At 45.7% G+C, this 11,891-nt stretch overlaps 1 protein-coding gene across 12 annotated transcripts in view; it reads left to right on the top strand.

Moving 5' to 3' along the window:
* The window catches only part of LOC6526271 (mucin-19), a 40,958-nt gene extending 30,547 nt beyond the window's left edge, over positions 1-10,411 (top strand). For all 12 annotated transcript variants that reach the window (XM_039370680.1, XM_039370684.1, XM_039370681.1 and 9 more), the window contains 6 exons: positions 2,233-4,489; positions 4,546-4,774; positions 4,845-5,043; positions 5,118-5,352; positions 5,451-6,090; positions 6,179-10,411. In XM_039370680.1, coding sequence (XP_039226614.1) covers positions 2,233-4,489; positions 4,546-4,774; positions 4,845-5,043; positions 5,118-5,352; positions 5,451-6,090; positions 6,179-8,948 — 6,330 coding nt within the window. In that variant the 3' untranslated portion in view covers positions 8,949-10,411. The remainder of the gene's footprint in view (positions 1-2,232; positions 4,490-4,545; positions 4,775-4,844; positions 5,044-5,117; positions 5,353-5,450; positions 6,091-6,178) is intronic.
* The last annotated feature ends 1,480 nt before the right edge of the window (positions 10,412-11,891 follow it).

Raw genomic sequence — 11,891 nt, 5'->3', positions numbered from 1 at the left:
GCTGTATAGCCTGTGTCGTCGTATTCGTAGCCATCGGTTCTACTAATAATCATAATCAATCGCTCAAGTCGCCTCGCACTTGTGTGTAAATGCGACGGCGGTAGCCGAGGAAAAGAGTGATAGGAGAAGGAGTGAGTGCGAGCGAGCGAGAGAGCGAGAGCCAAATGGATAGTATGCAAGAAGGGAAGAAAGAAGAGGCCTCGAGTCGCTGTCGTTTTATCTTCTTTTGTCGTTTGTTTTTGTTTGTCCCCTTTTCGGATTTCGTTATGCCATCGTTCGTAGCCTGCAAGCGGCGGTGTGGTAGAAGGGGTGGGAGGACTAGCTAGGACTAGTATAAACAGAGACATGGAATCACAAGGATACACGGTATACAGAGTTGCCAGCCTGCGCGCCACTTGGCATCATTTTGTATTTATTTGGATTCACTCCAGGCGTACAATTATGTAATCTCTGGTAGGTTTTCAGTTAGCTTATGCATTTATACGTACTTATATGTCAATTTCTTATTATATGAACTAAGGGACTTTTTACTCCGATTTTGTGACCGATTTAAAGATAGAAACTACTGCAAATAAATATCCACTTTTTATATTATTTCAATTTAAACTTCAAAACTATGGAATAAACTGCATACATAGTAGACGTAAATCCAATGGATGTGTATTGACCCACTAGGTCCCGTGCAATTTTGTGTATTTGCTTGGCTTTTGCTCCTGTTTCAAGCCTTAGCTGCAGTGTGAACCCCGCTATTATTTTCATTTTAAACCGACGCACCAAACAGGGCATAAAGTAAATGTGGGTGGATGGAAGGTGTATAAGCAGTGTATGAACTTCTTCGGCTGAGGCGCGTGCAATTGGTCTCACAGGATTCATTTGTTTGTCTCCATTTCTGACTCAAATCCCCCCTGCATGCCCATTCCTTTTGGGCGCCATTGCTTGGTGCGGCGTGCTGTTGTGCCGTGTCTCCTTTTCCACGTTCTTCTCTATTGCTGTCGCCATTTGGCCTCTGTCCTCCGGCCGAAGCGTTATTAGGGGTGTAAAATGGATTTTTTACTTTTATTATTATGATTTTATTGTTTTTCCAGTTTTGGTCTCCTCTCTCTTTGGGCCTTTGTGTCGCTCTTATTTTCTAAATGCGCGTGCCATTCGCATTTTGTCTTTCCCTTTTTGCTTTTCGCAAATTGTGTGTAATTCGAAAGCCAGGAGCCTGCTATACGGTGATGATTATAGTGATGAGGGAAGGTGTCGTAACGTGGCCACCCCACAACACCACCACCACAGACGCGATGGGTGATCCCAACCCCTGGGGAAGCAGTGAAGGGTGGTGCTCTGGCAAAGGGTCGTTCCTGGTGGACTGTTTAAATATTTTTCAAGCCAATTTGGAAAGTATTCGTAATGAATTTGCATTTGCGAAATGTACACATCACATATTGAGTGTTACATTTCAAGAGCTAAAATATAAAAATATGTTTTCTTCTTATTTCGTTTTACAAACTTTAATTATTAATTCCAAAATACATAGTTTCCGCCGGAATTAGTACTAATTGCATTTAATTTTCATGATAATGAGCATCGCACATTTTAGCCTAAGAAATCAGGCATCAGTTCAATTTATTGAGTCATGTCTTAGTTAAAAAGTAATTCACAATAATATTAATGTTACGTCAACATGTTAAAAAGGAGTTTTGTTTTTATAAAACAAAGCTATAACAAGAGTCTCGACTGTTGGATATCCGTTAGTCGGCTACTAAAAGTGCGACAGAGATGGAGATACGCATGTAGCAAAGCTACTGCGTTACTGCTTCAGCAAGCAGTAAATATCTTTTTAGGTAATTAGTAGTAAAGTTTTAATACCTTTCTAATGGTCCGATTTAAAACATTTTTTGGTACGTACGTAAAGGGGTATTAATCAGCTAATCAATATATTTTGTAGACATTGACGAACAATAAGCCATTGGAACATAAACATTTGCGTTATGGGTGCTTGTGAGTGTTATAGGAGACGTACTAAGTTTCGATACTCGCGGTACCTACAATGCTATTGTGTTCTTGACGCTTGGAAAGCCTATATTTTATGGGAATTTAAAAGGGGATTTAAATAGATTTTATCATAAAGCCGTAATGATTCTATGCTCTTTATAAAACTAACCAAGTTTTTGCAAGATCACATCTAGTGGTGTTTGAAGGAAATTATTAATTATTATTATTTTATATTTTCGGCAATCCTTACAGAAAATGGAGCGGCAGGGAAAGATGGAACTCGCGGCGAAGGAGCGCGAGTCCCAACGTCTTCAGCTCATCCCAAAGAAATGGAACCGCCGCGAAGAATACGAATTTCTTAGAGTTCTCACTGGTTATGGTGTCGACCTGCACCTCTCCACACCAATGGGTTCCTCTAATGGAAGTTCCCATTCGCCCGACTGGACCAAGTTCAAGCAGATGGCTCACCTAGAGAGAAAGAGTGATGAAACACTGACCGACTACTATAAGGTATTTGTGGCAATGTGCAAACGACAGGCGGGCTTGAAGCTCCTTGAATCGGAGCGCGGACTAGAAGGCATTATCGAAGAAATCGAGAAGGAGCACGCCAAGCTTATACTGGATCGCCTGGAAGTACTTGCCAAGTTGCGAGAAGTGGCTCGTAATCCCATGCTCGAGGAGCGCCTAAAACTCTGCACCAAGAATGCGGATACCCCCGATTGGTGGGAGCCTGGTCGACACGACAAGGAATTGATCACCGCCGTCCTCAAGCACGGACTTTATCGCTCCGAAACCTTTATCTTCAATGATCCAAACTTCAGTTTTGGAGAGTCTGAGAAGCGTTTCATTCGGGAACTAGAAGCTCAGATTCAGCGTACTATCAAACTGGAGGCTTTTAATGCTGAAAAGGCCGAAAAGTTAGCGGCAGCTGAGAAAGCTGCTGCAACGGAAAAAGCTGCTGCAACTGAAAAGGCGGGAGCAGAAAAGGCAGCTTCCGTTAAGAATGAAGTCATAGACCTAGATGATGAGCTCATGACTAATGACAGTGTCATCAAGAAAGAGTCGCCAGCTTCTCCCATAAAGGATGAAGTAAAAGCTGAAGAGAGTCCTGAAAAGAAGGATACTGCTGATATTCCCGAAGATAAAGCTTCAGATTCTCATGGGAGTACGAAGGTAGAGGATAAAGGTGAGTCGAATGCAGAAACTACGGAAAAAGACGCACTAGACGAAACTACAAAGTTGGATAAGGATAAATCTAGCCCTGAATCATGTGCTCCAGAAATTGAAGAAAGCAAACCTAGCGAAGAAAAAATGCAAGTGGAGGAATCGCCCGTTGCCGAAAATGGTCAGGAGAAGGAAGGTTCGCCTGAGAAATGCAGTGATACAGAGGATAAGAAATCTTCAGAAGAAAAGCCAAGTTCCCCTGGAGCCCCTGATGTTAAAGTGTCAGAAATGGAGACAGATGATGTCGCCTCTAATACAGAAGAAAAATGTTCTGGGGAATTGAAACCGCCCGAAAAGGAATCTGAAGACAAGGTTGTTGAAAAGTCTGATGAAGAGAAGGGTGAAAAAACAAATGAAAAGTCTGAGGAACAGAAAGAGGAAAAAGAAAAGGTGCAAAAACCACTCATAGAATCGGAGGCCGCTGATAAATCTGAAACTGTCGTTGAACCCGAAGTAGCTGTGCCCAAAAAACCCACTGCCGACCAAGACATTCTCGACCTGGTGGCTGGTCCTTCAGATCCCGATGATGACGAGGTGATGAAGGAAAAAGAGAAAGCAGTAGAAGAGGAATGCAAGAAGCAGGCAGCAGAGCTTAAAGCACGCTTCCCGGATCTGGAAGTGATTCAACCCGCCACTGTCAAGCAGCAAAAGTTGGATAAGCCCAAGCTTGAAATGTGCATGATCCGCTGGTTCAAGGATTTCGCCTTAGAGCGCCGTATTGCGCACATTGTGGCTTGCGTGGAGTCAGGAAATTGGCCTGTGGATAGCAAATACAGTGCCTTTGCATCCTGCAAGGGGGCAACTGATCTAAGCATTGCTCTCCACGAATCCATTCCCCACTTGAGCAGTTTGGACCGTCGCTCCACAACACCCGATGTCATTACCATAACGACGGACCAAGGTGTCACAAAGCACTTGCAGACCTCCCACATGCAGCAGGTGGCCAGTTCGGCGTCCGCTGCATCCGTCTCCTCGGGAGCTCCCCAGGTCACCCAATCAAAACCCTCCTCTTCCAACAGCTTACCTGGCTTGGATGCCAAAAGCATCAATGCTGCGGTGGCAGCGGCCGTTGCGGCAGCTGCAGCAGGTGGAAATGCCACCTCCCTATCGTCTTTGCTTCCGGGAATGTCTCTGAGTGCAGCCAGTGGCTCTTCAGCCGGTGCAGTGAGCGGATTGAGCGTTCCAAGTGCCGGCTCTGGAGGGGGAAAGAAGCGCAAGCGACACATAGCCATCGACGTAGAGACGGAAAGGGCTAAGCTTCATGCTCTGCTTAACAGCTCGACAAGTAAGTCTATTTCAAACTATATAACTGTACATCAATTAACCTTACCTCAACTCTAGTGGCACCGAAGGACTGGGAGAGTGAGATTGCAAACATGGAGGCCTTGAGCGGCTCCTCTGGCCGTGGTCGAGGTGGTAATTCTTCAGCTTTAAGTGGCATGCAGCCGCCTCCAGCTCATCAGCATGCTTCGCTCTCGCGACAATCCTCGGGACAGTTCAGCAAGCCAGCTGTCCCCGCCCTGAAGACTCCTCCTCCCTCAATGGGTGCACCAATGGACCTTTCATCAAGGTGGGTTTTTTTTAAAATAGTTCATTAGGTTTCCCATTGAACTTACATATTTTAAAAATGTTTCCAACAGCCTACCGAAAATGAATATGACTGAGATGCTTAAGTCGGCTTCCAGTGCGGGAGCCATCGATTTGAGTGAGGTTCAGGACTTCTCTATGCCTTCTAAAAAATCCAGTGTGCATAGTGCTTTAAGTTCCGCATTTCCCTCGATGGGAAGCAAGAGCAAATTAGACGACACGCTTAACAAATTGATGAAGAAGAACAATTGCGTAAGATTAAAATTTACTTAAATTACTCCTACATTGTTTGATGCAACTTAACCCTTTGTTTTGTTTCATTATAGACCATTGAAGAGCCTGTTATTGGTAAGGAGAAAAAGCGAAAGAAATTGGACGAGATCGTGCTCGGCCTATCGGCGGCTAAAGAGCAAAAGACCTTCCCTGACCCATCGCTGCCGTCATCAAAGAAACCGCAGATCCCGCCAAGCGTATCAGTGACGCCAGCAAACCTTCAATCCTCGTCCAACCAGCAGTCAAACCAGAAACCCTTTACTATCACTGTTACCACAGTGCCCGGAAGTGAGTTTGAGTCTCTGCGCTTTTACTTTTACACCAGCTGAAAATTGGCACCCATCTAATTGGATTTTCAACTAATCGAATGTATCTGTCTTTTTCAGAATCAAAGGGCGGCTCGTCCAACAGCGGATCCGGCGCCGGAGGAAGCTCGTCGGCCAGCGGCGGAGGAGCCGGCGGCAGCGGCTTGAGCGCCCTGCAGAATATGGCAATGGGAGGTCTGTCATCCAAAGACAGTCTCAATGCCCTGTTGGCACAGACAATGGCCACCGACCCTCAGACGTTTCTTAAGCAGCAGCAGAAGATGATGCAGTTCCTGCCCCCCGCTCAACGGAAAGCTTATGAAAACATGCTAGCGGAGATGGAACAGGCCATGAAGATCAGTTCAAAGTTTTCGACAAACTCACCACACGACGTCAAGGTCAACAAGTGGCTTTCAGACATGGCAACTCCACTGGGCGACCAGCTCAGCATTGATTACGTGGGAGGTGGCGGGGCAGGTGCCTCCGGAAGTGGCAATAGTCGGCGCTCGAACCGCCAGCAAGGAAACTCACAACAATCCTCAAGTGCAGCCCAACTGCAAAAGCAACAGCAACAACAACAACAGCAGCAGCAACAACAGCAACATTCGATGCCCGGCCCTCAGAATTTGACAGGAGAGGAGCCCGTACCAGTGATCAATAAGCAGACTGGCAAACGCTTGGGAGGCAACAAAGCGCCGCAGCTGAAGAGACTGATGCAATGGTGAGTGTTCGAAAAGAATGTTATGTTTAGCTTTAACACCATTATCAATAAATTAATCTCTGATATAATAACCTTTTTTATACTTTAGGCTTACGGAGAACCCCAATTACGAAGTGGATCCAAAGTGGCTGGAGCAGATGCAAAATCCCATGTCTGCACCTTCTCCAAAGCCGTCATCAATGGAGAGCAGCTACGGCTCTTCGGCAGTGAAATCGCATGGAGGTCGCCCGTCATCTAATTCGAGTAACACCTCATCATCGTCCCATACCCAGCAACATCAGCAAACGTCTGCAGCTCAATCGCCAGCGGGAGGGAACTCAGGCAGCTCCAAGAAAACATCCCGCCAAACAGCGGCATCACAACTGGATCAAGCTGCGTTACAATTTAACTCCTTAGCCGGTCTAAATCCCAGTCTTTTGGCTAATCTTCCTGGACTGGGCGCATTTGACCCCAAGAATCCTCTGGCTGCATTTGATCCAAAGAATCCGTTGCTATCCATGTCATTTGGAGGAATGCCCGGAATGGGAAATATTCCTGGATTAGGTAACCTGAACAACATGAACCTTTTCGCCAGTTTGGCTGGAATGGGAGGATTGGGTAATCTGGCGGGTATGGATACTCAGTCGCTGGCTGCGCTCATGGCTGCTGCCGGGCCAACTCTTGGCGGATTAGGTGGTGCATCCGGAGGAGCGGGCTCCGGCAAGAGCCAGGCGCAGTCGCAATCATCCGCCACTTCGTCCTCCTCTTCGGCTAGTAAAAAGAAGCAGCAGCAACAGCAACAACAGGCGCAAAACGAAGCTGCTCAATTGGCAGCTGCTATCAGCGCTAGCACTGGAGGCTCTGGCGCATCAGGTGGAAAGAACGCAGCGGCTTCTGCATCACAATTGGCGGCAGGATTTCCATTCCTATTTCCGAATCCGTCACTGCTGTATCCACCCATGGGACTAGGTGGTCTGAATCCGTATTCCCTAGGATCCAGTGGACTTGGTTCTGCATACGATCAATTGGCTCAGCAGTATAACCTGCTAAATGGGGCCACTTCATCCGCCTCAAATACGAGCTCTACGCAGTCTAAGTCGCATCAGTCACAATCGAAATCCAGTCAGTCCAGGAATACCGCAGCATCTGCCAACTCAGCAGCGAGTCTGATGAATGCAATGGCCAGCATGGGTGGTGGAGCTAGTACAGTAACCACGCCTTCTACTTCAACATCAGGATCCGGACGTGGCAGGCAATCGAGCAGCAGAAATCAATCCCAAACCACACCCACAGCAGCAGACATGGCCCAACTCAGTAGTCTACTTATGCCAGGAGCGGATCCACATCTCCTCGAGTCGCTGAGCCGTATGAGCAACATGGATTTGGCACAGGCAACGCGACTGATGAGCTCCCTCGGAATGCCGCCTCTTCCAGGAACCCCGAGCTCTTCTGGTGGGGGTAACACATCTTCAAGCAAGAGAAGCAGCCAAGCCGCAAGTGAAGCCAACGCTCAGGCTAAGGAACAGCAGAAATGGTTTGAAAGTCTAGCCCGCGGAGCTCTGCCAACTGACTTAGCCGCGCTCCAAGCTTTCTCGCAAGGCAAAATGCCGTCAACATCCGGATCAAATACGGGCACATCCACTTCCTCCAGTAAGAGCTCGAAAGCAGCTGCGGCTGCGGCTGCTGCGGCAGCTCAATTGCCACAAATTCCTAGTGACTTCTCTCAGGCCTTTTTGGCTGAAATGGCTGCACAGGCAATGGCGGCTGCTGGCGGATCCCTACCTCTGAGTGGTCCTGGATCATTAGCTAGTTTGGCTGGCTTAACTGGTGGCTCGGCTGGAGGCGGTGGTGGTTCTTCTGCCTCAGGAAGCACTAGCCACTCTTCATCAAAACGACAGCGTGAGCAGGATGCCTTTAAGCAACAGATGGACTATTATACCAAGACCTTAGGTCTGGGATCAGGAATCTCGCTGATACCTACTTCCTCATCGGGAGGATCATCTGCATCCTCAAGTTCGGCAAACGCAGCAGCGGCTGCCTATGCTGCAGCATTAGACGCGGAGCAACAGCATCAACAACAGCAAAAGGCTCTTTCCAAACGATCACGTGGCGATATACACCCCACAAAGGAGGAACTGGCTGCTGCTGCCCTTACTGCAGGGTTACCCCTTAATCTTGGAGCCAGCATGAGTAGCATAGAAAAGAGTCTAAGAGGCGGAAGCAGCTCCAGTAGCAGTTCGACGCCAGCACCTATGTCTGCGGAACAGGATAAAGTAACGTTGACTCCCCTTAATGCCTCTGGAGGTGGGTCAGGCTCTTCTTCCAGTTCAGCAGCTGCTGCGGGACTGGCAGCTAATCTGCCCAGTCAAACTACAATAACCATAGCTCCTCCCATTAGCAGTGGAGCCAGCACTAGCAGCGAGCGTTCTGAGCGCTCCGAGTCGCGCATTTCGCTAACCATAACAAATGCAGCGGATGCAGCGAAACTACCACCGCCCTACGAAGAAGCCGATGAGCTAATTATACAACCCATACTCAAAAAGCCTTCGGCTGCCAATCCAGGCAGTAGTCATGGCGGCAGCGTAGACGATCTGGATACAGCGGACAATGCTTCAGCTGCTAATCTGAGTGGTTCATCGTCCAGTTCTGCGGCAGCTGCAGCGGCGGCTGCAGCCGCGGCTGAAGAGAATCGACGATCCTCCAACCGATTGAAGCGTCCGAGGTCTGGCAACGAACAAGGATCTGGTTCCGTGGAAGGACAACCGCCTGAGAAGCGACGGGAGTTGCGATCCACTCGTCATACACGCTCTTCGGCAGATGCCAGTACGCTTAATCTTTCCACTGGCAGCGAATCGGGAGCGGAGGAACGGAACGAATGAGTATTGCGCAGATCCGAGCGCCAGCGCTAGCAGAATGACACGGCCCATCCTAAGGGCCGGAGAAAATCACGTAGAGGAGGAGCCAACACGGCCCATACATACAAGTCACCGGAGCAGAAAATCAACGACAGAAAGATGATGAGAAACCAGCTGCAGATGCGGATGCAAACAAGATCGAGGCGAAAATTAAATGCTAAGTTAACTGTTACCACTAGATCCCTTAAGCTTAAAGTTGTGTAAAGTATAAGAACCTTATATAATCTATATATAGAGATTAGGAGCCAATTTAGAGAGAATGGATTTGGGTTTGTCTCAACGCTATACAGTTCGACACTGCTGCAACTCCGTCTGAACTGGAGGGCAGAGGACCGTACCCATGGCTTACTCAAGTTTCATTTGCTGCTTATATGGTCCTTGTTAAGTCAATATTTTCCCTTTCTTTGGCTGCTTAATTATTCATATAATTACGAACATAATTAAAAAGCGCTTATAATTTAATTGTAACAAGAGAAACAAAGTGCGGTTGCACAACGATGATTTTCCGTTTAAATTATTGCTAACACATATAATTAATAAGCGACAGAAAAATGTTTAAACGAAAACACTATACATACATAACAAGTAGAGACACATATACTTGGGTTTCCTGCGCTGTCCTGATACATGCAAAGTCTCTATATATGATACTGATACCTGTACATAATTTATAATCTTACAATGACTCGCATTGCTTAACTGTTTTTAATATAGTAAGGCACCATGTATTCTCATACTAAACCATTTTTCACACTTTCACCCCCAATATGTTGTATACTGCACTCTCTATTCTCTGTGTGTGTCCCCCGAAAGCTGCGTGTAATTTTGAACATTTTAATTTTGTAATTAGTAAATGTAAAAGAAATGGAATGCAAATGGGAAGTCTCTATCTTTCCATCGTATATTTTAAACTCTTGTAATTGTAATTTGTATGTTTTATTATGCACTTGTGTGTCCCCTGAACCACAACAAGCAACATGCAAGTCTTGGCGCGTAACTATCAGGTGGGAAGTGTTTATTGAAAAATAGAATTTTTTAATTAAATCAATTTTATTGTAATTGAGAAGCCGAGAATATGAATCTTGCACGCTTGATGAGCAGCAATGCTATATTTAGGTCATTTTGTATAATTATTCAGTTGAGTAAATGGGAGTATTATGGGACGAATTTGGTCCGCACTTTACGAGAACCATTTATTTTGAGACGTTAACAAGACACACAAAAAAGAAGAAAGCAAAACAAACAACCAACATATATTGCATACTTAATTTTTAAGTACAACTCGTAATTAAAATTATTATATAACTGCAGAACAACAAACAAAAGCAACATCAACCAGAAGAAGCAACAACAGCAAGTAACACCCAAGCATCAACTATTGATATTGATGATAAATAAATATATAAAAAAATAAATTTTAAAAATTACATCAACGTGCGAGTTTTTACTGGATAAATAAAGAAGCAGAAATAACTTCGGATTAGGTCGGCTTAGTTTGTATCTAGATTGAATCTAGAAATACCATAATACCAGAAATACCATCCTAAGTTCTAGGACTTTCATATGGAAAGGGAATTTTGTTACGAATGCAACGAGGTATGGCATTCCCCTTATTAAAAATGCGAAAATATGTTAAAATTTAATTTTGGTGTGCGAAACGAAAAACTGGCCGATTTAGCAGAGAAAATAATATCCGGGCGGCTGGAATTTTCAAGAAATCGAAGAGATTCCCGATTTTTAGTACTAGGCGAACAAAAATCCTAGTAGGTAGCCAACGATCCCTTTTTTTTGTCTAAAATAGAGATGCCCGCGTGTAACAGACTTTTTGTCACGCTCCCAACAACCACATGGAATTCTTTAATTATGTCGTGATTGTCGTGCTAATCTCGTGAGAAACGCGTGAAGCACCAAGTGCACAAAGTGATTGCCCATCTCTGAACTGTGTTCAGTTGGAAAGTAACGGCTTTTCTCCTTAGACCTTTTAGCTTATTGGTCAACGGGCGCCTGAAAGCTTGCAAGGGACGGCCATATCAAGGAAATATCAGATAGTTGTCTCGTTCTATACATGCTGGCATCTGCCGCCACCTGCTGGATTTCTGTTCGCCTGGTGAGCGAAACGAGAAACTGACCGATTTAGCAGCGAAAATAATATCCGGGCGGCTGGAATTTTCAAGAAATCGAAGAGATTCCCGATTTTTAGTACTAGGCGAACAAAAATCCTAGTAGGTAGCCAACGATCCCTTTTTTTTGTCTAAAATAGAGATGCCCGCGTGTAACAGACTTTTTGTCACGCTCCCAACAACCACATGGAATTCTTTAATTATGTCGTGATTGTCGTGCTAATCTCGTGAGAAACGCGTGAAGCACCAAGTGCACAAAGTGATTGCCCATCTCTGAACTGTGTTCAGTTAGAAAGTAACGGCTTTTCTCCTTAGACCTTTTAGCTTATTGGTCAACGGGCGCCTGAAAGCTTGCAAGGGACGGCCATATCAAGGAAATATCAGATAGTTGTCTCGTTCTATACATGCTGGCATCTGCCGCCACCTGCTGGATTTCTGTTCGCCTGGTGAGCGAAACGAAAAACTGGCCGATTTAGCAGAGAAAATAATATCCGGGCGGCTGGAATTTTCAAGAAATCGAAGAGATTCCCGATTTTTAGTACTAGGCGAACAAAAATCCTAGTAGGTAGCCAACGATCCCTTTTTTTGTCTAAAATAGAGATGCCCGCGTGTAACAGAGTTTTTGTCACGCTCCCAACAACCACATGGAATTCTTTAATTATGTCGTGATTGTCGTGCTAATCTCGTGAGAAACGCGTGAAGCACCAAGTGCACAAAGTGATTGCCCATCTCTGAACTGTGTTCAGTTGGAAAGTAACGGCTTTTCTCCTTAGACCTTTTAGCTTAT

The sequence above is a fragment of the Drosophila yakuba genome, chromosome 2L, assembly GCF_016746365.2.
Source record: "Drosophila yakuba strain Tai18E2 chromosome 2L, Prin_Dyak_Tai18E2_2.1, whole genome shotgun sequence".
Classification (NCBI taxonomy): Eukaryota; Metazoa; Arthropoda; class Insecta; order Diptera; family Drosophilidae; genus Drosophila; species Drosophila yakuba.
Note: the sequence above shows the minus strand (reverse complement) of the source record. Positions and strands in the feature narration are given on the sequence as shown.